Here is a 25,559-nt window from a genome sequence, read left to right as displayed (position 1 = left end):
GTGCTAGCTTGGTATCAGAGTCATTTTTCTCAGAGGTATTATTGCTACTTAACTGTTGCAAAAACGGCTGTGGAGGGCACATGAGTTGGCACTTACTGGCAACTGGCAAGCAGGAATCTGGGCGGACAGTACCGGGACGGCCATTTCCGAGGGTAGAAAGAGCACAAATCTGTTTCTCCTCCGGGCTGCCTAGTGGCTTTGGCCGTCAGGGCCATCAGCCCTTACGGAAGCAGCGGCTTCCAACCCTCTGGAGCACTCGCCAGCTGTGTTATCCCTCCCGCTGAAGGATGAGGGCTGTTGTCTGAGGGCTGTTGTCCAAGCAGTCACTCGTCTCTCCGGTTTGCAGCAGCCTCTTGGGGACAGTTTTAGGTTCTGCTCCCCCATAACCAAAGTGGGCACCTTCCTGCCAACTCGGGGGAAACGCATGCTTAAAAACGTCTGGAAAACCAAAAATGGGCTTGTTGTCACTGGCTAAAGTTTGGGCATCTGTGACAGCAGCGGAAAACACCAGTGCAAACCCATGGGAATCTGCTGTGAGCAGAAGGACCTGTTCCAGCACTGATTAATTAAGATTTTAAAAATGGATCCCCCGATGGGGACATGGTGCGATGAGGAGGCCCCAGCCTCCCCGCCCGCTGCAGGAAGGGTTAAAGGCGGGAATTCGGGAAAGCCGTCGGCGACGGGCAGGGAATGCGGGCTGGGAAAGGGGGAGCGCGGGGCGGGCGGAGCCGCGAGCGGGCGGGACCGCGGCCGGGGGCGGAACCAGAACCAGCCCCAGCCCCGCTCGGCCCGGCCCGGCCCGGCCCGGCCGCTGCTGGATCGCGCCGCGGGAGAGGCAGGAGGCGGCGCGGGTGAGTGCGGGCCATGGCGGCGCGGCCGGGCCGCCGCCTTCCCCTTCGCTCGGGGCCGCTTCCCGCCCGGCCCGGCGCGGGCAGGGGCAAGGCGGCAGCCGGGGCCCCGCCATGTCCCGCCGCCTCCCGCCATGTCGCGCCGTGCCGGCCCGGCCTCGCCTCGCACCGAGGCCTCGGCTCTCCCCCGGGCCCACGCTCCCCGCCGCCGCAGACCCTCCTCGCGGACCCCGCTTCCCTCGGGGGTGGGCGCGACGGGCGCGTCGTGTTGGGGAGGGAAATTCCAGCTCGGCTCCTCTGAGGAATTTTCTATGAGGAAATGCGTTTATTTATTTATTGATTGATGGTGAATCCTTCCCGTCCTCCAGATTTCCCCGGAACGGCCTCAAATCCCGCAGGTTTGGTTGCTCGCGAGGTTGGTCTCGCGGGCTGCCAGCCGCTCCCTCCCCGTCCAGCTAAAAACGAAGCCCCTCTGCTCCCCACACCCGGCGTTTCCACCCTCTTTCCGTGTGCTCACCGCCCCTCCGAGCCTCGATTTGCGTTTGCGCCGCGTGTTTGTAACCCAGCCGGGGCAGCAGGGCCTCAGAGCGGAGCAGCAGCCCCGGCGAGACGCCCGCCGCGCGTTGGGAGACGCGGCTCGGCCGCGTTGTGGCGGTGGCTGCAGCCGCCCGGCCTCTCCTCTCCTCTCCTCTCCTCTCCTCTCCTCTCCTCTCCGGTTGCGCAAGGGCTGCCGCCCACGCTGAGCTGCCGCGCTCACCCCTCGCCGGCGTTCCCAGGACTCCGCCACACCAGGACGGAGCAGCCTCGGACACCATCTCCTTAGTGGGGTGCATATACATCACGTCAATTCCAGAGAGGGTTTTTCCCCATTTCCATGAGCCTAAAAGGAGCAGCGGCCGTAACGAGCCGCCCGCCTGCGCTGGAAACGGGTTTTGTCCCCACGCTCAGCGGGTAGATAGCCAGGCCGGTAGGGCAGTTGGGTTTCGGGCTCTTCCAGCRTCGCTAAATGAGATTAAGGGATTAGCGTGCAGTTAACGACTCCTAAATCCTGCGTCCCGTCCTTACGTTGTGCTTATCGCAGGGATTTGGCGTTGTTGATGAACGTGTCTGGTGCCTTGTGTTTCAGAGACTGGTTGTGCTCCGAGTTTGGGATGCACGTAATTTTTTTTGAAGAACAGATGAGGCTGCGGCTATTTAATAACTGATTTTATGTGAGTCTGTGGCCACTCAACAACTGATTTTATATCAATATTGAAAGTTCCCATCCATTTATTTCCTAGGCCCAGTTCCCTATCAGACTCAGTGTATTTGAGTTAMATTTTTGAGAAATTCCTCCGTGACACCGAGGAGCGGGAAGTGCAGGGCAGCAGCGATGGCCCCGCGACGCATGGAAGTGCTGCCGAGTATCACGGTGCYCGTGGGAGACGTTAAGTGTTGGAGCTGCTGTGGGTGACGCTGTGTGTTCTGCCTGGGAACAGCCTCCCACACCCTAACGCAACCCCCTTGGGGAAGGCTCCCCTGCCAAAGCAGATTCAGGTTATTCCACATGTTGCTGGTACAGCCCCAGAAATCGTCACTGTTAGTCTTTTTATGTTGAGTTGACAAGAGTCTTCAAATTTCACTGGAACAGTAAGAAGTGCTCCTAAGCCAACGTGAAATTTAGCTTGGGAAACTCGCCACAGCAAAATGGAGCAAGTTGTTTAGCAGTATGCACAGAAGGATTTTATTTCTGCAATTTAGATTATCATCTGCATTTACAAAAAAAAAAAAAAAAAAATACACAAGGGAGCAGGGCTCGCAGGTCTCATGTTCTAGCACATGAATGGCCTTATCTTGCTGCGATAGGAATCACTAACAGAGCTTTCATTAACTTCACTGAGAGCAGCAAGGGACTTCTCTGGCGCTTGAAAGCAGCCGAGAACTTGTGTTTCCTGGGGAGATGGAGGCTGCAGATGTTTGACGACTCTCGGGACTTGGTCCAAATTAATCACTGCTGGAATCGTGCAGCTATTTTCTGAATTTGGTAGCAGCACACACAGCTAGACACTGTTTTCCTAAGCCTGAGTGTTTATCACTGTAGTCTTGTCTGAAATCTTTCTTTTTCCTTCAATATTAAGCTAGAGAGAGAGATACAGAAGGGAGGGAGAAAATACAGGAGGCTTTTTACCCTGTGCTTTACAGGGATTAATGACAAATAGCAGACAGTGTAGAGGTAAGGAGAGCAAGCTGCAAAGCAAGCTTAGTTTGTAGTACCCTGTCTGTGTGTTATTCTGGGGGAGGGAGTTCGTAGGGGAACATGGTACCTTGTGGAGATCTCAGCAAGCGACTGTGTCCTGGGGCCCAGCGGGCTGCAAAGAGGCAGATTTAGCCAATTCCCTCCCAAATGAAATGGCAGAGAGGGGGCAGTGCCTACAGGAGGCTTCCTCTGTCTCTGCCCGTTTGGGGGCAGAGGCAGTGGGCTTGTTTCTTAGTTTATTATTATTTCTTTCCTTGACTAAAATATGATGCCCGGAGCCAAGTGCTCAGGCTTTCTGAGCTCCCCCCACAGACCGGCCTGTGCTCTGGCCCTGCGTGCTCCTTTATCCGTGCAAGGGGCAGTCAAAATCAGGACAGGAGTGAAGGTTCCCTGGGAGGGAGGGAGGGGTAAAACAGCTCAGCCCTTTGATACATGTGTTGTAGTAATTTTGTGAGTGCTTTTGAGGTACAAATCATATTTTTAGTCCTGTTTCTGTGACTTTCAGTAAAGCAGGCAAAGTGTTTATGTTCGGCTTCCTGCATCTCTATCTGTGTTTTGGCCCCTGTTGGAGTTAGAGAAAAGAGGAAAAACAACAAAAGCCCGTGATGATTTGTGTTGCAGGAAYCCTGATAGTGCTGTGGAAAGGGCCCCGTGGTTGTGGATCAGGGGCTGGGAAGGGGCTGCTGCGGCCCCAGCCTCGCTCAGCTCGGAGCTTTTCCCTTCTTAGTGAGGCCATTGGCCAGACTCAGAACGGGAATTGAGCTTGTTCTTGTGTCTGTTCATGGTGTTTTTCTCCCTGTTCCTTCCTCCTGCCACTGTTGCGGGTGATAGGAGACCTGCCAAGAGCAGCGTGGCCTGCTCGCTGCTGGACCYTCCCGGTGCTCATGGTGAGCTTCCCTGGCAGAGAGGGACTCTAACACGGGGGCAGCTGTGCCTGGGCTTGCTTTTAAAATGCTTCCTATCTTCCTGGGAGAGGTGTTGTAGAAACTGTGGCCAGTGGTGTCCCCCAGGGCTCAGTACTGGGCCCATTGCTGTTCAATTTGTTCATCAGTGACCTGGACGAGGGCTCTGAGTGCACCCTGAGCAAGTTTGCAGATGACACCAAGCTGGGTGGAGTGGCCGACACTCCGGAGGGCTGTGCTGCCATCCAGAGGGACCTGGACAGGCTGGAGAGTTGGGCAGAGAGGAACCTCATGAGGTTCAATAAGGACAAGTGCAGGGTCCTGCACCTGGGGAGGAATAACCCCAGGCATCAGTACAGATTAGGGSTCGACCTGCTGGAGAGCCTGGGAGTCCTGGTTGACACCAAGTTATCCATGAGTCAGCAGTGTGCCCTCGTGGCCAAGAAAGTCATTGGGCTCCTGGCTGCATTGGGAGGATGTTGCCAGCAGGGCAAGGACGGGATCCTGCCCCTCTGCTCAGCTCTGGTGAGGCCAAGCTGGAGCACTGGGGGCAGCTCTGGGCTCCCCAGGACAAGAGGGACGTGGAGCTTCAAGAGAGGGTCCAGCGGAGAGCAACCAAGGTGGTGAAGGGACTRGAGCATCTCTCGTATGAGGAGAGACTGAGTGAGTTGGGCCTGTTTGGCCTGGAGAAGGCTGAGCGGGGATCTGATTAATGTGTATAAGTACCTGAAGGGGGAATGTAGGGAGGAAGGGGCCAAACTCTTCTTGGTCGTGGCCAATGACAGGACAAGAGACAAGCTGAAACATAGGAAGCTCCATCTGCATGTGAGGAAGAACTTCCTTACTATGGGGGTGCACCATTCTGGGATTCTGTGAATATGATATTTAATTTGGTATTCTGTGAAATTGATCTTCTGTGCTGCGGCAGGGAACGGGCAATGTGCTTTACAGCCTCCAAGCCACTGGTAAATGTACATAGGACCTGATGTTAAATATTGCAAATTATATTATAAAATAGTAGCAGGGTGACTGTGTTATTCTTAAGGATTGCAGTAGGATTAATCGGCAGGGAGGGAGCTTTTCTTTGCTTGAAACAAAGAARAGAGATCCCGACCTCAGGGGCGAGCGCAGGGGCAGAGTATAGGTAGTGCAAACAGCCAAAGCTAGGTGGTGTAGATGGGTGTTAAAACTGGGGAAAAGTTACCTGTTAGAAAGGGCAAATGCAGGCGAGGAGCAGGAAAAYGGTGAGCATGGAGCGTGGCAGGAGCCACTGCGATGACCCGGGCACAGAGGGGTGGAAGGTTGGAGGCCACCAGCCTTAAACCAGCCCGACCSGCGAGGTATTTCCATACTCAAGGTGTGTCATTACCTACAGTGTTACTTCCTTCCTTGCATGCTTTTTTTGAGCAACACAGACAATAAGCTGGGAGGTTTTGTGGCTTGGGAACGCTTGGTGCTGCCTCTAGTTTTGTACTTCCAAAATGCAACCTTTCTTTTTATGATAACTGTCTTTGTTCCATGGTGCCCGTGGAAGCCTGTCGAGTTTGTGTGCCGGGTATCGCAGGGGAGCGGGGACGAGGGCTCTAGACCGCGTGGTCAGAAGTGTCCATCGCCGGGCTGTTCTAACTACACCGTGAAACTCTGACTTGATGCTCAAAACAGGACCCTCGCAACCAATTAACAGGTATTAGCAACGTTCAGCGTTAGCATCTGTTTAGTACACAAGCAGGTATCTCATGTATGTTACAGAGATGTGTTTTGCACAGACAAGTAATTTTAATTGCTTATGGAGCCGAACTTTACTATCAAACTGCTCATACTGTATTAAGTCTCCAGAGAGGCRTTTCCTGAGCTATCTATCCCTAATTGGATTTGTTTAGATTTGCATCCTGTGTTGTTAGGTCTTTGATCTTAAATCTCCTTAATGATTGATTCGGTCTGCAGTTCTAAGATAGTCCTGAAATGACTGTGTACCTTCTAAGTTAACAAAAAGCATGGGTTTTGTTATGCCATTAGTCATTTTGATGGATAGCCAGAGTATTTCCAGAAGGAAATTCCCKTTCTGTTTTTAAAAGTGAAATCAAGTGGATATGAAAGGCACTGGTAAGCGCAAGAAATTGTGCGTTATAATTTGCGTTAGAAAAACCAAGTTTTTGTGGAAGCTCTTTTGCAGTGCCATTGTGTAACTTCCTGTGTGTTCCTGCATGCTTATCCCCAAAATGTTCCTGCTTTATATCTCCCTTAGCTGCTGGTAACTTTCTGATACAGAATGAATAGTTTATTTACAAAACTTGACATAACATGGAGCGCTGTCCTATTCAAATGCTTTGTGAGAAAGCCAGCATTTAATCTATTTTTAAATAAAACCCAAGTTGTTCATTGCTTCTTGGATGTACAGCTAGTCTAGCAGCTCCACGGCGAATTACCCTAGCGCTGTAGGATCTCTGCTCTAAGTTTATTCTGTGTAATAGAAAAGGAGGCCCATTTTGGACGTTGTTATTGCAGTGAATGTGCCATAAGGAGATTTTTTTTTTTTTTTTTGTCTTCAGATGACTTTCCTGCTGGACCTACTTGACCCATAATATGTTTGCTGTGTGTTGCAGCTGCCTTGGTTTTGACACAGGCACCATGACGAGCTGCTATTGCTGTATCTCAAGAAAATCTGCTGCAGGAGTGAGTGAATCTGCTCTGTTTCCAGAGGGAGAGCCCCCTTGCTAACAGCATGGTGCAAAAGGGAGATCTCGTGGGAGAAACCAGCCCCTTAGGAACCTCTGGAGTTGAAAACTGGCTTTCTGGGACATATTTTAAACTACCCAGYTCATTGTTTACTAAAAATGTAAAGTTTACGCTGTTGTAAGTAAAATATTCTGCATTTTGTTGGTCGTCACTGTGATTAAGGTTGAACAGATCCCAAAATATCTTTTCAGTTGTGTTTTTAGATCCAGGCCAAAGCAGAAAGGCTTTTAGGTCCRAGGAATAAGCAGAAAGAGTGGCTGGCAGTGTGGAAGCCTTGCTGTTTTCTTGGCCGCTGGATCTGGTTTGTGTTGCTGCAGAACTTGCAGGATTTACGCTAGGGCCTGGCTCAAGAGCAGGGATGGTTCAGCCTGGCCTGGTTGATGCAGCCTCTGTGTTTGCTTCCATGCCCCTCTGGCCACCTAGATGCTGGAGCTGCCTTTGAGGATGTGCCCGAGTGGAGAAGCCAAATCCATACGATGCCAGGCTGGAAAGTGCTGCAGGGAGCAGGGCCTTTCTGGAGGAAGACTGGCCATGAGCACTAGCCCTGGGCTAGGAAAGGCACCGTTCTGGAGCAAGTATTCCCATTTTAAATTCACGCCCTTCCTCATTGCAGAGGAATTCCTGCAGTGGCAGGTTTTCTTCCCAAAATTTCAGTGCTGATGCGGTCGCGTCTTGCCTAGCGAGTCTGCTGTTTCCCATCTTCCCAGTTGATTTCATAAATGCTCAGTGCATTTAATCTGTGTTTTGCACTGTATTTGGAAGGGGGTATAGGGTTTGATAGGGGTATACAGAGATAAAAACTTTTGTTATAAATGATAGGAAAAGTCAGCGTATCAGTGAGTGGTTCACATTAAATGACTGCAGTCTGGTTTTAAACCTTTAAATGTGTCTTGCTGGAGAGGTGCTGAACACGCACGTCCTCCGAGTCCGAGCAGCGGGACCAGAGAGAAAGGGAACTTCCCTTGTGGATAACGTCCTCCTCTTGCTTTAGCAGCACTTCTGTCACCCGGTATTTTTTTCACCCGCTGTGTTATCAACAGCATCAAGGGCAASGAATAAAAAAACCTGTGTTGCTCTTCATCAGAACTGAAGCTTAGTTTGTCTTTTGGACGTGTTTTTCAATGCATGTGCCATTCACAACCTTTCAGGTGTTCATCTATCGTTTCCATGATTAGCTGTGTGAGGTTGTAGGTGTCGGACACCTAATTCCACTTTCATTCGTATCAAAACTCTTACAAAATTGCTGCACTCCTTGATCTATCATTGCCATATAATTTTAGTTTAAGATCAATGAGTGGTTAATCAAAATTTTAGAAGGATATTTGATACAGCTCCCAAATGCTCTAAATTTGCCTATTTGGATCTGGTAAAGTGCATCTAGAGCAGGAATCTGTTATTTTTTTAAGAATGACCAAATTTGAAGAAAACTTCTGACTGTGAAATATTCTTAGTAAAAAACAGGGGCTGTCAGATTTTTCTGATGTGGTTCAAAACATAGTTATTAGAAAATATTAATAGATACTAACATGATAGAAAAAATCTAGGGGAGATAAAGGGAAATGTGTTCCCAGTGTGGGTTATGCTGGCACTGCAGCTTAACGCGGGTCCGGTAAGATTTGCCCTGACTGCCTGGACACATGTTGATGTCAGTAGATTTCCTAGAAGGGGCACCTTTAAATTCTTAAATTCACCCTAAGCCTCCTTGGGACCTTTGCTTTGGGAACAGGGGCTCCAGAAGGACAACACACTGAGGCAGCCGTAATTTCACTTCCTGGAAACAAATCAAGGACTGTTTCTTTCCATCTGCAAAGGGGCGGGCTGGTAGCTTGCCCGGAGCAGCGCTTTGAAGTCGCAGGGAGGAAGCCGTGCTTGGTGATCCCTGGGAACGCCGGGCAGGAGCGGCTGCCTTGGCCAGGGTCTGGGTGGTGTTTTGGGGCTGTGGGCACCTCGGGGTGCCTGTGGCCGGTGCTGCCCGCGCGCGGCGCTGCCGCTCTGTGCACCCGCGCAGAGAGACTCTTCTTAGTGGCTTGTCCCAACGCCCGTGTACTGACAAAGTTGCTATTTCTAGCGTATTTATTTAATTTTGAATGAACTTTGCTGCAGTGGTATGGTGATCATAATGATGTTGTCTTTTGCTGTTAACCCATATATAAATCTTGTAGCCTAAAAGTCTCTCTTTTTTTCTAAGCAGAGTGGGAGTGAGCCAGCTGTGCRCAATATTTGAGCATCTCAAAGGCAAGGTGGTTATTTGCATTTTCCTAGGGGCAGACTTCTAATTTTGCAACCCCTGTAGCAAGCCAGGCATGTTTCCCATACAGCTTTTTACCCAGAAGAGATAACTTGTGCAAAGCGTGCCGTTTTCAGTCACTTATCTTGTTAGAAACTAGCTTTGTTCTTACAGTAAGTCACCAGTGATTTTCAGCACAGGAGATTGAGGATTGGCCTTGAGATGAGGTAGGAAGAGCTTCCTCCCGGCATCGCGTCGCCCACCGAGGGGCTCAGCCGCGGCCGCCGGAGGCCGCTGGGAGCTGTGTGCAAGGGGGCTTTTCCTGGAGGAAGGACCTCGGTGATTGGACTCTGTGCACAAACACCAAGGGTTTGGCTCCCTTGCTCTGTAATGTGCCCACTGGTTTCTATTCTGCTCCTTTYCAGAACTAAACTCCAAACTAGATTGGAAATTTGGAAGTTTCGTTCTTCCGAACTAAATCGGAGCGAGCCGGAATAGCAGCCAGCCCCCCTTCTTGGTGGTTCTCCAGGTGCACCCGCGCCCGTTTGCAGTYGCCTGAAGCATCAGGAGCAGCGACTGCTGCTGCTGCTTCCCGGCGGTGCAACCAGCCGACCTTCCTGAGGCCCAGTGCGGGAGCCAGGAGCCCAGTTTGGTCTTTGCAGTTGCTTTTCCGAGGCTCTCGGAGCTCTGGGGGGCCTCGTCGCCCACGCAGGCAGCCTCTTGCTGCAGCTGTTAACAAGGAGGCCTTTGTAGCTCCTGTGTCTCTGGAGCTACGTGGGTACTGCTCGTGCATCTGAGAATCCAGGTTGCTCGTCCCATGTCTGCCCCTTTCTTAAAATAAAACAAATACTCAGTAAATTCACCTAACCAAGAAGTGTTTGTAATCCCTCACACTCTTAGTGATTTTGAGCCGAGAACTATCGAGCTTTTTACCAAGTATCTCTCTCCAGCTCTCTGTTTTATCTCTTTTTCAGGCTAAAGAATTTGCTGAAGGTCACATAACCTGAGGCCAAGCTGCATCTCGTGACGCCCAGTCTTGCGCTTTAATCACAGACCGTTCCTGCTTCTCGTGCTGTCAGATGAACTGGTTTTGATGCAGCCAAAGGTCTCTCTGTACATGTCTCTCTGTAGCTGGTCTGTCTTTCCTGTTGGGACTAAATCTGGTAGTGGCACGTGCAAAGAAGCAGGTATCTCCTCTGGGAAATCTGTGCCACAGGTTTGTAGGGAGGACGGATTGGGCTTTGCTCATGACTTCAGGGTCATGTCTTTGAAATAGGACTGTTCAAAACATTTTCAAACTCACTCACTTGGAAGCCAGCTTCATGCCTTGCACTTACAACTAAAGATATAAAAGGTAATCACTAAAAATAGGAAGGAAAATAAATGTTAAGTTTTTCCAGTATGTATTTCCCCACCAAAATTGTTTGGCAAAGCCAGACATGCTATTTTTCCCTGAGAAATATCGGGGAGAGGCTGACTTCAACATCAGCCTGCGGGATTTCTGTTCTGTTGGGCTTTGTGAGCTGGAGCTGATGGAGGAAAGTGTCCTGCACTATACGCTCGGAGTGGGAAGTGCAACCCAAGAGCCTGGCTATTCTTTTTTTTCCTCATTTCACATTATTGGTGACTTTCGTGCATTTTTGGAACACAGACAAATTAAAAGAAGCAGGCAGCATTGATTCTAATTTCCAATAATGATTCTCAACTGTAGATCCTCTAAAGGAGCAGGCAGCAAAACGTGTGCTGTGTGTTTTGAGGGTGGTCTGTACCTGCTGGCCCCCTTGCTARGGGTAGCAGGTGTATGTGCAGAGTTGTTGCTGTACTTCCAATGCGGTGCAAGCAGCTCTCAAATATAAGCTGTCTGTCTCTCTGTAACACAGTTATATGTTAATATTATACATGAGATATATATATATATCTTGCTAATATATGGCACAATTCGTAGAAGAGGCAAAACAGACTGAACAGAACTGAGACATGAAAGCCCCCCCATACCATAATTATATAGAATGACCTATTCTGTGGCTGTAAATCCTGCTTGCTAAGGGCTTAAAAGCCGTCTCCTTGTCGCATCTGCACTCCCGCTTGTCACTGTGGCCCTCGTTTGATGGGGGGCCGTGGCAGGAGGCGAGCGCATCCCCGGATTCATTCCTTCCCAGGAACCCTTTACCACAGATTGCGGGCTCGGCACTGTAAGGTGCAAAAGTGTCTTTTAGTCTCGTTCCTTCCTTGTGACTTCTCATTTCTCCTTGCTGATAGGTGTCAGGATGGCTCTAAGTATCCTAAGAAAAAAATGCCCAAAAGGCACTTTGAATCCGTGTTTCATTTTAGTGCTTTTATCCTGTTTTCTTGCTGAGGGCAGGCTCCCAATGTCCCCTGACAAGCGGATTTTATTRGTATTTCCTAGGGCGGCACATGAGGGGTTTTGGCACCCCATGCGGCGGCGGCGGCCGCGCTTCCCTCGCGGCGCTTTCCACTGGGTGTCACTGCGGCCGCGCGCTGCAGGGGAGGCCGCCGCGGCGCCCGCGCTGCCCTTGTGCCCGACACGGGCTGGCCGCCGAGCGCTGCAGCCGCCCCGTCCTCCCGGGGTGGAGCGGGGCCTGCAAAAGGGATATTTGCCGAGGGAATTGCTCCCTTCTCCGGAAGCAGCCAGTTGGAGGAGTGATGAGTTTGTCCTTCTTAATCAGAAAGTCCTTGGTTTCTCCTACCTGTTCTTTCAGCTCTGGACACCTAGATTCCTTGTGGTCAGTGCCGGGTGAGGAAGAGGCACTTGCAGAGGAGAGGTAGGGTTGTAGGTGGGCAGAAGTTTCCTTTGGTTCCTACCCCTGCTGCTGCAGGGAGCCTTTGCTGTGTCCCGGACTCACTCCCAGCCCTCACAGATCTGGAGAAGTGACCAAGAGCAGAAAGTCTGGTCCCCCTGTCCTCCAGCCCGCTGCTCAGTGAAGGGGAGACTGGCCTGGGGGAAGGAGGGCCGGACCCCTGCGGTGCCGGGACGGCAGCAGTGCCCCCCGAGCCACCGRCTCAGGCTGTCCCATGGCTCTGAGCTGGAGCATCCCTGCCGTGTGGCAGCAAGGGAAGCTCTGTGCTTCGCGGCCGGCTTTCTGGAGCACTCGGAGTGCAGACGTGGACTCATCGAGCTCTGAGCTCTTGAGAAGAGGCAGCGTAACCCTCAAGCACCGCCAGCAGAGAGCTGGGYGGTTTGGCTGGCAGCAAGGGTTTGGGCAGAGTCCCTTCCCTCAAGACCTAAAAGCCAAAGCCAGGGAATATGGGGATGTGTTTAGTGCATGTGTGCAGCGGTGTCTCCGTGCTGACGTGCTCGGCTGCGCTCYGCGGGGCGCCGCGCAGGCGGGAGCTTCGTTTCTCACCCAGCTCCGGGCTCCGACTCCCCTGTGGTTTCTGGCTGGTTTATRTTCTGCAAGTCACGACGAACCCGGCGCAGAAGAGTCCTGACTTTCCCCGCGAGAGGCAGCATTCAAATCGGGSCTGTGCTTGAAGCCCCGCCAAGCTCGCAGCTTCCCCCAGGTGCCTGGGAAAGGGCGAGCGAGCACGGGAGCCTCCCGGCGCTCGGAGCCGCTGGGAGCTGCCCGGCTTGGCATCTCATCTGCTGTTGTGCAAATGCTGCTTCCCCACGCAGCTTTTCACCGTTTCAGTGCTGCTGGTGACCACTTGTAGCCCGTGTATGTGGTGGGAAGCCCGGGCCGAGCTGGAAGCTCCTCTTTGGACACGGGTTTGTGCTCAGCCCTGCCGGCCCCGCGGTTGCACTTGCTCCTTGSTGTCTGGGCGCACCAAAGGGGGTTGCTTCTTCCTTAGGGCAGCGGGTGAGGCGAAGTGTCTGGGTGAGGTGTCTGGGGCTTCTGGCTGCCAATCTGCTGGACTGTTTTGTTCCTACCGCTGCGCTTGAGAGAGCAGAGTAACGTACGTGGTGGTGTTTGTTTGTGGCTTTCCTAGTGAYATCCAGTGGGCAGCAGCAGCAATTCTGTAACCCCACACGCACTTCTCAGTGAATTTTGCTCCCCGCTTCTAGTGGGTGCCAAGGGATGATCCCTCCGTGCGGGCGCAGAACGGTGACGTTAAACCTACATAATGCATTTTGCGTGCTTTTATATGCCATAATTTTTAGCTTTGTCGTTTCGTGCTATGTTTAATCTGCTCTAATGCTCTGTACTTCTGAGTTATTCAATTTAAACTGTTCTCTTTCAAAAGAAATAGTAACACGATGCTATTTTGAACCTTTGTGCGGCTCGCGGTGCAGCTTGGGCCGCGGGGTGAGCAGCTGTTTGCAGCGCGGTGCCGCCCTGCACGCGCCTCAGCAGCCCTGATTTAATTACAGTTTGCTCAGCAGGTGGCTCATGAGCCCTGTCTGAAAGAGTRAAAAAGATAGATTAGTCTTTAATTATCCCAGCTGGAGCGCAGCTCTGGTGCCCAGCTGTGTACCTGCTGAGGCCGCTGTTCCAAATACTTGCAGCATTTTAACCTGCGTGCTTCAGGCCTGCAGGAAGAAATAGGGCAGCTTATTAAAATCGGTCTGTGGGGACTTTTAGGGAATAGGGGAAGCCCCACCTGCTTGTGGATTTTTTTTCAGACAGGAGGAAAAAGGCCAGCTTCCATGTTGCATGATGAATACGTTAGAAATTTCTTCCTTTTCTCCTCTCGGTGGTTTAACCTTTCCCCAGCCCAGTGCGTCTGTCAAGCACCCGCTTTTGAAGGTCATTGTTAAACAAACCCAAGTCCTTGGTTTTCCATGGAGGAGAAGGTATGTTCCCCAGAGGCTGGGCTAAGCCCTCCCACCGGCTCGTTCGGTTTCCCCATTCATTTGTTTACTCTGCTGTTAATTAAAGAGTCTTAGCCCAGCATGTGCTTCTGCASGTCTGAAATACCTGGAAAGGGCAGGCGGTTTTGCTGGTTCCCGGTACTGGTACTGTCCTGGTAATGATTTGTTTCACTTTTGACAAGTTCTGGAAAGAACTGCTTTTTGTGTGTGCATTTTGTGGGTTTTTTTTTTTTTTTTTCATTTTCCTTTTTGAGCCACTAAAATTCTTGGTCTCCTTGTGACAGAAGAGGGATGATTAAAGCTGCTGCAATCGTTACTGCAGGGCTGAGCCCTGTTGCTGCCAGGGCTCAGCCCGTGTCCTGGTGCAAGAAGTGGCTGTGCCCGGGTCTGCTGTGCTGAGCTCTCCTCAAGGCTGTGCTCGATCCAGCACTAAGTGTGTGGTCAGGAGTGTTTCCAGCATTTCTCTACCTTGTGTGCCTGGGGCTTTCATGCAGACCTCCAAAACCCTCGTGTATATATATGTCTGTATGTATATATAGTATGTATGTACGCATGCGTCTCCTTCTGATGTGTCCTGCAGAGTTTGGGGGCCGAGCGTTGTCACTCACCGCATCCGCAGCAGCAGCAGGTGCAGGGAGTCCCTGACTGCTTCTGTGTCTGGGCGCTGCCACAGAACAGTGGGAACTAACGCCAGCAGTATTGGTATCCACTTGCTTTATGTGGATGGATATTGAGAACCTTGCTGGAGCTTTGTCTTTGATGCATTTAAAGGAGAAAGTAGCGCAGGGGTAGGTGACCACGGAGAAGCGSCTGCTCCCTCGATCCATAAGATGCCCTGTGATTTCCCAGACCCGGGCGCGCAGGCCGACGATACGGAGCTCTTCTGCTCACACATCTGCAGGTCTTACTCAGCTCGTTGCTGTTGTCTAAAACCAGAGGTAGCCCACAACAAATTCTGCAGCTTGAGACCTCCCTAGCAGCCTGTTCCACAGGGGAGGTTGCCAGCAGCACCAGGGAGAGAGAGCAGTGTTACTGAGTGATGACCTAGTTGTTTAGAGCTGGCTAAATCTCTTTGTAGAAAAGAATTAGTAATCTTAGGAGGACTGTTGAAGTGCTGCTGCTTGTGTTTGTCTGAAGAGAAAACTTGGCAGCCTGGCTTTTGCCTTTTTTTTTTTTTTTTAATGTATAAATTATTCACAAATGTAACCACATAACCAGCTGGGGAAGTAGGCAGGGAAACTCTCTTAACGAGGTCATTTGCTTAGTGCGGTGGAGGACTCCAGAGTGGCTGGAATCTCTACCGTGACAAAAGGCTTGGCAGGAGGAGGAGAAAGGTCCAGGGAGGTCGGTCAGAACTTGCCCTGGTGAACAAGAGGAGAATACTTTATCTTTAAAACTTATGTCTTAAAAATAAAATACTAAAGTCAGGGGTATCAGCAAAAATTGAACAAACTGCTTAGAAATTAAGGCATTACTGTATGAAAATATTTGTTTTCCCTTGCTCCATAGTTTYCCAGTGCAATAAGTGACAATGGTGGAGTCTGACGTTAGATTCAGGGTTCATTTTGTGGTGGACCCATCCTGCCTGTGTATCCCTATGGAGCAGCTCCGTGCAGCCCCCAGGAGGCTGCTTTCGAGCCTGGGGTGGCCGCGTTACAGCAGCCGCCTCACACAGTCTGCAGACTCTGCTTGTCAGCCTCCTTTTTGACCTGTGCTTTGAGAGTCCGGTTCTTGCAGGGACAGTCTTGGTCTTGACCTGTGTCCTTTGAAATGCCGTTTTTTTTCTACAGATGGCCTGAAGGATGAAGATTCTCTGATAAAGTGGTAGATCATCTGGGTTTACTCTGTGTGTGAAAGCAGGATCCGGCACTTTCAGTCCATCCCTGACAGAAATGGAAACTGTTTTGACCTGCTTTTGTGCTGAGGTGGAAGGAGAAGGGAGAGCAGTGAACGCAGAGCTCCTGCCCCGAGTTCTGTGTCTGTTTGTATTTCTGTTCCAGTCAAAATAAACCCCCCGCAAGGGAAGCTTTTTCCTAATTCTTTTTTTTTTTTTTTTTTCAGAGTAAATTTTTGAAAGTGGCCAATACTCTCTTATCTGTCATATTTTCTTGTCTTAACAGTTCGAGCTGTAACAACCCTATTTTGTATTTGCAGGTCTCCCTTCTGGTGCATGTGAACTGACTTTCAGTTGACCAGGAGCAGGGTCGCCTTTCCGTGCCGCTTGCACCCTCGCTGCAAAAAGAAGGAAAAGAGGAGTTGGGAACAGAGGAATCGCCAGYCCCTGCATCCGAACCGCGTATCTCCAGCTGCCGTTTCCCGTCGGAGGTACCGTGTGGCATCCCAGGGTGGGTGGCCGTGGCCTCTGCAGTGCCTGGGCTTGGAGCTGCACGTTCCCTCCCCCAGGAGAGGGGCTTTGCAGGCAGCTGCTTTCCCGGGGGGAAGGACAGGCAGCTGCTCCCCCGGAGCGAGGCCCCAGGAAGCGCTGGGATTAGGGAGCTCTGCCTGCAGGGCTACCTGGCAGCATCGTGCTGCTGCCGTTTGTAAAGCTGCAGCACTGCACGGAGCAAGCGGCTCGRGGGCCATTTTTCTTCCATGAAAACAGGCTTTTACCTGTTTACCAACGTGGACAGTGAGGGTCCAGCTGGGACATTTGTGAACTGAGTGCAGAACTAAGGCTGGGGTTGAACAGGGAATAGCACATCCAACAACGTGCTGATGTGGCTGGTTTCCCCTTGCAGTCGTCTGCTTTCAGTGCAAGGAGCCTCAATACTTGGTTGAAATGTGGGCTTGAATGTGTGGTGGATGTGGGCAGGACAGGCCACAGATCCCATTTCTGTGTGGTGGAAGGAGGCTGCTGCAGCAAACCCAGCCATTCTTCACCGTGCAGCACTCCCATCGCACAGTGAATGTGGGAAGCCTTGACCAGAGGGGGCAAAAGCTGCGTCTGCTTCGACCTCCTTTGTAGGAGCTGTAGTTTAACAATTAGCTTTGCAATAATGAAGCTCACCAAATGGTTGGGTTAAATGTCCCAGAAATGAATAGTGCCCTGTATAACACATCTTGTAAGACTTAGCAACTGCTTCCTTGCTGCACCTCTGAGTTCTGTTGGAGCCGAGGCAGCAGTGCCGTGCAGATACCCCCGGGATATCCTCTCATACCCCTGGGATAACAGGGGATCCCTGCCCAGCAGGAGCGCTGCACGGCCGCTCACTATTGCCTTGTCAACAGCTTTATGGCTCTTTGCAGATAAATGTGTTTATTCCATGTCAGTCAGCTTTCCTCCTTTTTGGAGCAGTGTGCAGGTTGCATCACTGAATATCCTATCACAATGCATTTTAATATCTGGGTAATGCAAATATTAGTGGATCGGGGCACTGGCATGTTCCATCCGCATGGCTTGCRGTCCCTTGGCTACACTATCACATTAGACCTGCTGCATGCAGACAAGTAAGTGGGAACTCGCAGTTAGCTTTGCAGTCATTGCCTTCACCSTATTAACGGGCTAAATCCCCCAAAATATGAATAATGTCATTTTCTGTGAGCGAGTGCCTTGGGGCAGCTTGCTGAGGGTGCTGCGTCGGGACGTGGGGCAGCCCGTGCCCTGTCCCGCGCGCGGCCCTCGCCGTCCCCATCAGTGCCCGCTCAGGCCCCCAGCCCCCAGCGATGGCTCCCGGCCCTGCTCCTCCCGGCACCGCTTTCCGCCCCGCGTCCCGGGCGGCAGGGAAGGGGTCAACGCTTGTCAGAGGGAGAGAACGGCTCTTGGTTTAGGGTGGCATCACGCAGGGAACAGTGGAAACTGCTTTGCAGGGGAAAAATCCTGTTGATGCTTTTTTTTTTYCCCTTTGTTTTTGTGTCGGGTCCCCTCCACGGGCCCGGCGGTGAACAATGTGTGGGCGCCGTGCCCGCCCTGCTGGGGCTTTTCTGGAACACGTTASCGCGGAAGGGCCCAGCGCGACCGTGGCGAGCACCATAGGGGCCACGTCCTGCACGGCCCTGCAGGCTCCTCGCAGCCCCGAAACGGAGCTGTGTCTCCTCCTCCTCTCGGGGGCACGTGCAAAGGGACAGGAGAAGTAGGACACAGAGCTAAACCCTTGGCAGCTACCAAGGTGGCTGCTCCACTGCCGTCCAGATCCAGCGAGATTAGAGAGATTCATGGGGCTGTTTCTAATGCCCGTTCCAGGAGGCAGGTTTCAGGTGATGCCCAGTTATTCAGGCCCCTCCTGAGCAGCCGTCTCGCTTCTCTGAACACAGCCCCCCGCGCACAGCCCTGGCTAGCTGCTGCTTTTGGGAACACCCAACTTCCATCGGGATCCGCCGTCCGGCCGCAGCCCCTCGGCCACCCCCGCGGATCCCAGCCCACCTCCTGCTTCCAGTTCCTGCCCGCGGAAGGAAAGTCCCGGAGCTGCTTGCTTTGGTTTTCGTGCAGCGCCACCATATATGGCCCTGGGGAAGAGGGAGCAGCCGGGAATCTCGCTCCGGACTTTGCCTGGCTGTTTCCTCCCCTTTCCCCCTCCCACGCGTTGCACAGCTGCTGCTCCGGCGCCGYGGGGCCGGGAGCGTCGCCGCAGCGCCAGATACGGGCAGAGGGCGCGCGGAGGAGGGCGGAGGATATCCCGATATCCCCGCTGTGGGTGGCCCTTCCTCCTCCGTGTCCTCCCTCCTCTGCTCGTGCCCGATGGGCAGAGTCCCTCGCGGGCCCTGTGGGAGCTTCCCCGCCTGCAAGTGAGTGGTGGCTTCCAAGGCACCTCCTGGAATGCTCCTAGTGAGCGTGTGGTGCGGATGTGTACATGGCAGCTTGAGGGGGAAAAAGRCACGTAGGAGCTTGGTAGAGTTTTWCCAGGGAGTGTTTTGATTGCAAGCCCTCACTTGCCCCATTGATTAACAAGTCTTCTTYGGTAAAATAACATAAACACACTTTTTACAGTGTGCTGCTGTTGTCTCTCTGCCCCAAAGCGGTTCAAGGCGCTGTGCTGCTTTTCAGGGAAGTAACCGGTTGTTTTTCCCAACAGAGCTCCGAGACTGAACTGAAAATGTCTGGCAAAACGACCAACACGACCAATAACATAGCGCAGGCCCGGCGGACTGTTCAGCAGCTGAGAATAGAAGCTTCAATAGAAAGAATAAAGGTGAGAGGACGTCTCCTGTGTCCTGCTTTGCTCAATTTCCCCGCGGCTGGGGAGGCTGCAGCGGGCAGCGTGTCCCTGCGCCCACGCTCAGACATCTCCACGGCACCCAGCCTGCAGCTTGGCAGCTCCCGTGCAGCGCTGCAGAGGTGAATAAAACTGCTTCAGAGAAGTAGTTGGGGCTCCTACAAAGTCACACAACAATAGTAATTATTTTTAGGTATAGATGGTGTCATGCAGCTGAAGGAACCAACTTGGTGTTCTAGAAACAGTCGGCTGAGAATGTGTCTATAAATGCTAACCCCTGTTTTAGAGATAAAAAGCTCCTGTTTATTTTCAGTGACCTGCCCATGCCACGGGAGAGGTGAGTGTTAGCACTGCCGAACCCTGCAGTGTCTTGAAGAGCAGGACGCTTGGGCTCACCCTTTTCCCCCTGCCCCTGTCTCCTGCAGGTGTCCAAAGCCTCAGCAGACCTCATGCTCTATTGCGAAGAACACGCCAAGAAGGATCCGTTGCTGATGGGCATTCCTGCCTCCGAGAACCCTTTCAAGGATAAGAAAACCTGTATTATACTATAGGAGAGCAGCAGCACCTCGACAGCTCTCCCGAGCAAAATGCAGGCAGATGTATAGAAAAATAATCTGTAAGGTACCCGGTATTAACTGTGTAAAACAGCTCTTCTTTTACCATGTGTACAAATGATTTCTTAAGCTTTTTAAAGCAGTTCTTCTGTTCCGTATCTTTACTAGGAAGCAAGGTTTCAAATTGAATTAACTTTTCTTGTTGAGTGGAATGGGGTCTCTGGGACAGAGCCGGGCGTTCTGCTGCGCTGGCTCTCACGGGGTGAGGAGGAGCATGGCGAGGTGGGCTCTGTGTTTCTACAATATGTTTAAGTTTTTGTGTTACACAAACAAGACCAAAGTTGCCTGAGCTTTGCTGACAGACCAGCCAGTTAGAAGTTTGGAATCCTGATTGRACGTCACTTATTTCTTTTTTAATTGCCCTCCTATGCAGCGATGAGAGTACGCACCCTTATTGCTGGTATCCTTGTGTGTATTTATGCACATACACAGTTTGAGGTGAATTATCAAGCAAAAACTACCCTGAAAATGAAAATGGTTGTAGCAGCTGTTGGTAAACTGTAGAGATTCATGCATCTATCTTTGGTTATGTTTGTTTGCCTCTCTCAGTGGAGTTTTCTAGATGCAAAACCTAAAGTGTCAAGAATTAGGTCTACGATGATTTTTTTCTCTTTTATAAGAGGGCTTGAAAAAGCAGAATTTTCAAAGTTTGCTTCTCTACATTTTCTCCTCTAATTGGAATCTGTTTAGTATTAACATAATAATAATAAACAAATAAGCCACAGAAGGATTGAAGGCTGCAGGTGAGTGTTTCGCTTGCTCTGTGGCTGACGCAGACTGTTGCTGTAAGTCCCATCTATGTTTTGTGCAGAGATTCAGAATTTGGCTCTTTTAAGTTTCTTTTTAAAGGGGAAAAATGCCAAATAGTATCCAGACTGTGGTTATGCAGATGTAATTGGTGGCCTTTCCATCAAGTAAGTGATTTTATACATATACATATTAAAAAGTCTTGGTTTGTGTGTGTGTACATATATATATATATATATATATATATATATACAAAAAAACTGTAATGGAATATTTATACAAACATTGCATATTAATGGAAAACTTTGAGGGGAGAGACAATAATGGAGACTTCAGATGGCTACAAATGGATTTTGTCTTTCTCTGTAGCCAGTGATTCGGAAGCTGAGCAGGAGATCTGCATTTCTGTAATGGTCTTTACAGAATTTATTAACCACTTGTAATTTACCGTCTTATGTTGCATATTTGTCAATTCTGTATTAAATTATATACACACTGTTGATAATATATTGAGAAATTATATATTTTCTTTAATAAGCCTCTTTAACAAGCAGCTCAAAAATCTAGAAACATGACTGACAGTAAGAAAATTGTACTGCTTATTCTGTACTGACATTCAAATTATTTTTATAATTAGACTATTTTTCTAGTGACAGTTTCRAAACAGTAATGTAGATTCACACTGGGTTTATTTACTGTGTTTGAGTCTATCATTTTATGACGCGTCATGTTAGAAATAGCAATTAGCTGCATCTGGGTATGGAGGAGCGACCGCGCGGAGCAGAGTCGCCGTGTTCCCAAGTGTCCACACGGGGCCAGGGGCCTCTGCCCCRAACACCCTGTGTGAACCCGTTGTCCCCGCAGTGATCAGCATTTTTGTTTAGGTAGAGCTCCAGAAAATGAGAATCATCTGTGCAKMTGCACAGATGACCTGAGCACATCTGATCTGTGTGTGCTCTGGAGAAAAGGGTTTCTCTGTCGCTTGCCCCTCTGTAAGGAGCAGCCCAGGGGCTGGTTTCGGATCATCCAGCTGGATAACGCTCCTCTGGCCAACACTTCCCCTGCATCGGAGCTTGGCCATCTCCCGTTATCCCCCTCGTTATTCCAGATCCCAGTAATCCCTGCGGAGCAGAGCTGTGCACTCCCAGTGCAGGGTTTCTGGCAAACCCAGCCATTCTGCTCTGTTACTCCCATCTTGGAAAACTTCCCAGCATTTTTCAAGCTGAAGTTGGTGCCACGGCTGATGTTTTTTGAGTGTTGTCACAGCGGCTCCGCTGCCGGAGCCAGGCGCCTCCATCCTGCTCATTCTCCCCAAGCAGAAGCAGTTGTTGGCAGTTTGGGGGGCACCGGGGGCCTGATCTTACTTAGAAAGGTCTCACAAAGCACCTCAGTGGCCCCCAGACCCCTCACAAGTCGGGTCGTGTACTGAGCTCAYGACCCATTAAAGCTGTGCTGCAGCGTATGCCTGTTTGTAAAGGAAAATCTAATGATTATTTTCTTCGGACCTCTTTACTGTTAAGTGTATTTTTCTACTTTTTTTCAAGCGATTTTGACATTGTTACAGCATTGTTACAACATAGGGAATTTCTATGAGCATCTCTTGTGTTGATTCTCACGTTGTGTTGGTTCTCATCTGTTGGAGCAACAAAAGGACTCGATTGCATCTGTAATCCCAGGTGCAGCTTTAAAAAGACGGTGCCAGTTCCCCTTCGGATGCTTTCTCACTTGTAGGTAGGACACTTGGGTGACAGCTAAATGGTAACACGAAGGTGATGGTTTCTCATGGCTTTGGTTGTACAGATTTTTCAAGTAAACCATGTATTTTAAAATGCAATAGGCAGGGGTACATGGAAGCTCAAGCAGTTGCGTTTGTGCATCAACTTTGCTCGTCTGGTATAAATCATCTACGGAAAGAAGAGGAATTGGGAAAATTTTAAAGGAAGATGGACTCTAATTAGTAAAATGGGACGGGAGAAACGCAACCATTGAAGCTCACGGGTGTCACAAGCTTCAGGAAGGAAGAGCTTCCCCCCGCAGAGCTGCGACCTGGTGCTCTCTGACAGACGCCTCTAATCTTCATGTTACCTAAGCTGAACCTGATACTACTCCAGAACATGTATTTGTACTTTTTTTCACCATAAACTAAGATGGCAGCTTACTGCTTGTGTTTGCCTCTGGATGGTCCAGTTTGTCTGTCCGGGGCGGCGTGGGAGCCCGTGTTTTTGCCTGGTGCCCTTTGCCGGGAGCAGGGCCCTTCCCAAACCCGCTCGTCTCGCAGGAATCGCGTCCCGCGGCGGCCCCATYGCCCCCTAAACCCTGCACTGTTAACGTGCTGCGACTTTCCCGGTGTCCGCAGCTCCTCGCTTCATTCTGCTCTGCTTTCCCAGTGCCGATGTGCGAGGAGGAGAGAAATGGGGGAAAACCCTCACCATGGGGCATCCAGCTGGGGCTCTGTGTCTTTGCATTTCCTTTCTTTTCTTTCCTTTTTTTTTTTTTTTTTTTTTGCTTTATTTTTTGTTTTAGCATAAAGATTTCTGCTGAAGTTGGGCTATAGGTGCTGAAAGTTTGGTAAAGTCTTAATTTGAACAGAAGCAGGGAATCTAGGGCCTTTGCTGCTTCTTTTTTCCTTTGACATCGCTCTTCGATTTGCCTGTTTTGGAGCAGAGCCTCCCTCTCCAGGAACAGTCTTGTCCCTGCGTGGAGAGACATAAAAAGCTCCCAGTGACCCTGGGAAGCGACACGGAGTAGTGGAAGGGGACCGGTTTGAACCAAGCTCGAGTGCTTGGGGTGGTTGCTGAGGGTGACACCGCACAGCCCCATAGCGCTGCGGGTCGAAGGGCGCTCAGGCTGCTCCTCTCGCTTTCYCCAAAAACGAGGGCATCTCCCTTGAAAACTTGCTCTTCCCAGGCCGTTTGGGGATTCAGAGTTAATGCTCTGATGTTTGCTAGCAGCCAGGAAAGGAGGCTTGTCCCAGGTTTGTCAGTGCAGGGGTAGAGGTGCGTGCGCCGTCGGGGCCGCTCCGGGCGCTGCTCCGGTGGTGTCGCTTGTGCCGCGGGGGACACGGCGCCGGCTGAAGSCCCCGTCCGCTCTCGGGAGCAGTTTCGCCGCTGCCGCGCGCTGGGCACGCGCAGGGAGAGCCCGGGCACCGCGGGGATGTGGGCACGTAGGTCAGCAGCGCTGCCGCAGGAGGTGCCGGCCCGGCCTGTTCTCCCGCTCCCTCGGCGCCGGGAGCCCCCGTTCCGACCGCAGCCCCCGCGCGCGGCAGCGCCGGCTCCCGGCACGGCAGCCTCCCTCGGGGCCGCAGGGACAGCGCGCGGCGGCATCGCGGCTCCCGCAGCACCCGGCCACGGCTGGGCGGGCAGGGAGCGCTGCGGCCCGGCCGCGGAGCAGCTTTTCCGGGAGCAAGCGCACAGCATTCCTGCCGCCCGGATTTGCACRGAGGAGCAAGGGCAGGAGGGCGGCAGGGCGATACCTGCCCCCAGCCGCGCTGCAGCCTCCATCCACGCTAGACCTGGCAGCAATACAAGCAAAACAAGCAGCAGTTCCTGCCCAACAGCAGCTACGCTCCAAGTTCATGATCCTGCAAAGGGCCCAGAGCAACCCCCTGTGCCAGGCCCTGTCCTGCTCAGCCTGTGCAGCACGCAGCCCTTTCGACCATGTGCTGCTCAACCGTGTGAGGAAATAAAACAGGACAGCAGAACTGAGGTTGAATTTTTTTATTTCAAAAAAAATCCCAAAACACTATCCAATTTCAAACATTTGTAATTCATAGAGATGTATTTAAAACGTCTGAGCGTTAAAACGAGTGGTGTGGTTGTAGACCAACTGCTTAAGGGTGTTCTGGTTCCAAAAGCTTGTAGCATAAATAATTTTTCCATCAATATCATAAAATAACTTATTATATTAGCATATAAAACTTGAGAATTAACATCCCAAAATACAATAAAATTGCGTGTAAAAATGTTTTGATTAACCTTTTCCCTCTTTTGCAGTTAAGGTATTTAAACCAGAAACTCAAGTTGCACTTTAAAACCTATTAAGGGTGTCAGGTGCTGCAGGCAGCTCGACCACGCGGTGTCTCCGCCGGGGCAGGTCCCTGTCCCGTCAGCAGCACCGGCCGCTCCTCCAGCTTCGCTTCCGTGTTCATTCCCATCGCTTCCAGCTGCGGAGTCGCGTTTTTCTTTTTCCTTCAGTCCCACACAAGACGTAGATCGAGCGCAGTCTACCCCACTTGACTTCAGTTTTGTGTTTTTTTTGGTGGTTTTTTTTTTTTTTAAATTTAATTTTGTTTTGTTTTCTCCTGTAATCCTTGTGCCAGGGCAGGGAGTTACTTCCTGAGCAACGGCTAAAGCATTTCAAAACTTCAGTGCAATCGTGTTCGGCGGCTTCCCGTGGCGCTGCGCTCACCGCTCGGGCAGGTTAATCACGGGCACCCACTGATCCATGTAGCGACTCTCGCGGCAGAAGCAGAGCAGCTGGCTCAGCGCCGGGTCCTTCCACTGCGACGCGTAGGGGTGCTGGGGGGGAAAGGGGGGTTAGCGGAGGGCGGTGTTTGGGGCGCGGGGCGCCGGCGCGCGGGGCTCACCGTGACCAGGACGCAGTGCAGGTCGGCGGGCGGCGCGGCGGCGGCGCGCAGCAGCTGCGCCAGGCGCGCCGGGTTGCTCACGCGCAGGATGTTGATGTCGTTCTCGCAGCAGAAGGCCTGCAGCAGCGTGAAGTGGATCTGCAGGGCCACGTCGCGCCCGTCCTCCTCGTCGGCCGCCAGCAGGCACAGCACCACGCTGTCCGCCGCCCTGCGGGGCACACGCGACACGAGCGGCCCTCCAGGCGAGGGCAGGGGGATAAGGAGGCGCGGGGTGGGGGACGCGGCCGCCGCACTCACACGTTGAGCAGCTTGGCCGCCTCGTAGACGCCGATGGTGACGCTCCGCTGGCTCAGCGCGTTGTTCAGCACCTCCTCCAGCGCGTCGCCCGCCGCCTCCATCCTGCCGAGCGGGACAGCGGCGCTCAGGCCCGGCCCGGTGCGGCCCCCCCGTGCCCCTGTCCCCCCCGTGCCGTGCCGTGCCGTGCCGTGCCGTGCCGTGCCGGCCCTACCTGCCGGCGGCGCCGCGCTCGCCCGGCAGCTCCTCGAGCGTCATGGCCCGCACGTCCGCGCCGCTCCGCGTCCCGCCGCCAACTGGCACCGCGCGCGCCCCGCGCGCCACACCCCGCCTCCGCCCGCCCAATCCGCGCCGCGCTCATTAGCATGCGCGCCCCGTCATTGGGCCATGCAAATGAGGCCGGCCCCGCCCCCGCGGCCGCGCGTCACGGCGGGGCGGGGCGAGGCCGC

General features: G+C 52.0%; 2 protein-coding genes across 3 annotated transcripts; one reads left to right on the top strand and one right to left on the bottom strand.

Moving 5' to 3' along the window:
• The first annotated feature begins 793 nt into the window (after positions 1-793).
• Positions 794-20,026, top strand: GNG12 (G protein subunit gamma 12). Of its 2 annotated transcripts, none has more exons than XM_026037192.1 (4): positions 794-851; positions 15,875-16,045; positions 18,730-18,846; positions 19,296-20,026. In XM_026037192.1, exons 3-4 carry the CDS (start codon positions 18,751-18,753, stop codon positions 19,419-19,421), a joined length of 222 nt encoding a protein of 73 aa, XP_025892977.1. In that variant the 5' UTR covers positions 794-851; positions 15,875-16,045; positions 18,730-18,750; the 3' UTR covers positions 19,422-20,026. The 2 variants fall into 2 exon arrangements, with proteins under 2 accessions (XP_025892977.1, XP_025892976.1); XM_026037191.1 differs by lacking the exon at positions 794-851 and adding an exon at positions 9,919-10,054.
• A 3,967-nt stretch (positions 20,027-23,993) lies between these two features.
• Positions 23,994-25,368, bottom strand: GADD45A (growth arrest and DNA damage inducible alpha). Its single transcript, XM_026037176.1, has 4 exons — positions 25,325-25,368; positions 25,114-25,236; positions 24,817-25,024; positions 23,994-24,748 (listed from the first exon to the last, which is right to left on the bottom strand). The coding sequence occupies exons 1-4, from the start codon at positions 25,366-25,368 to the stop codon at positions 24,635-24,637; spliced, it is 489 nt and encodes a 162-aa protein (XP_025892961.1). The 3' UTR covers positions 23,994-24,634.
• Positions 25,369-25,559: the final 191 nt, after the last annotated feature.

This window comes from Nothoprocta perdicaria, unplaced genomic scaffold, assembly GCF_003342845.1.
Source record: "Nothoprocta perdicaria isolate Ctin4 unplaced genomic scaffold, notPer1 scaffold_191, whole genome shotgun sequence".
Classification (NCBI taxonomy): Eukaryota; Metazoa; Chordata; class Aves; order Tinamiformes; family Tinamidae; genus Nothoprocta; species Nothoprocta perdicaria.
Note: the sequence above shows the minus strand (reverse complement) of the source record. Positions and strands in the feature narration are given on the sequence as shown.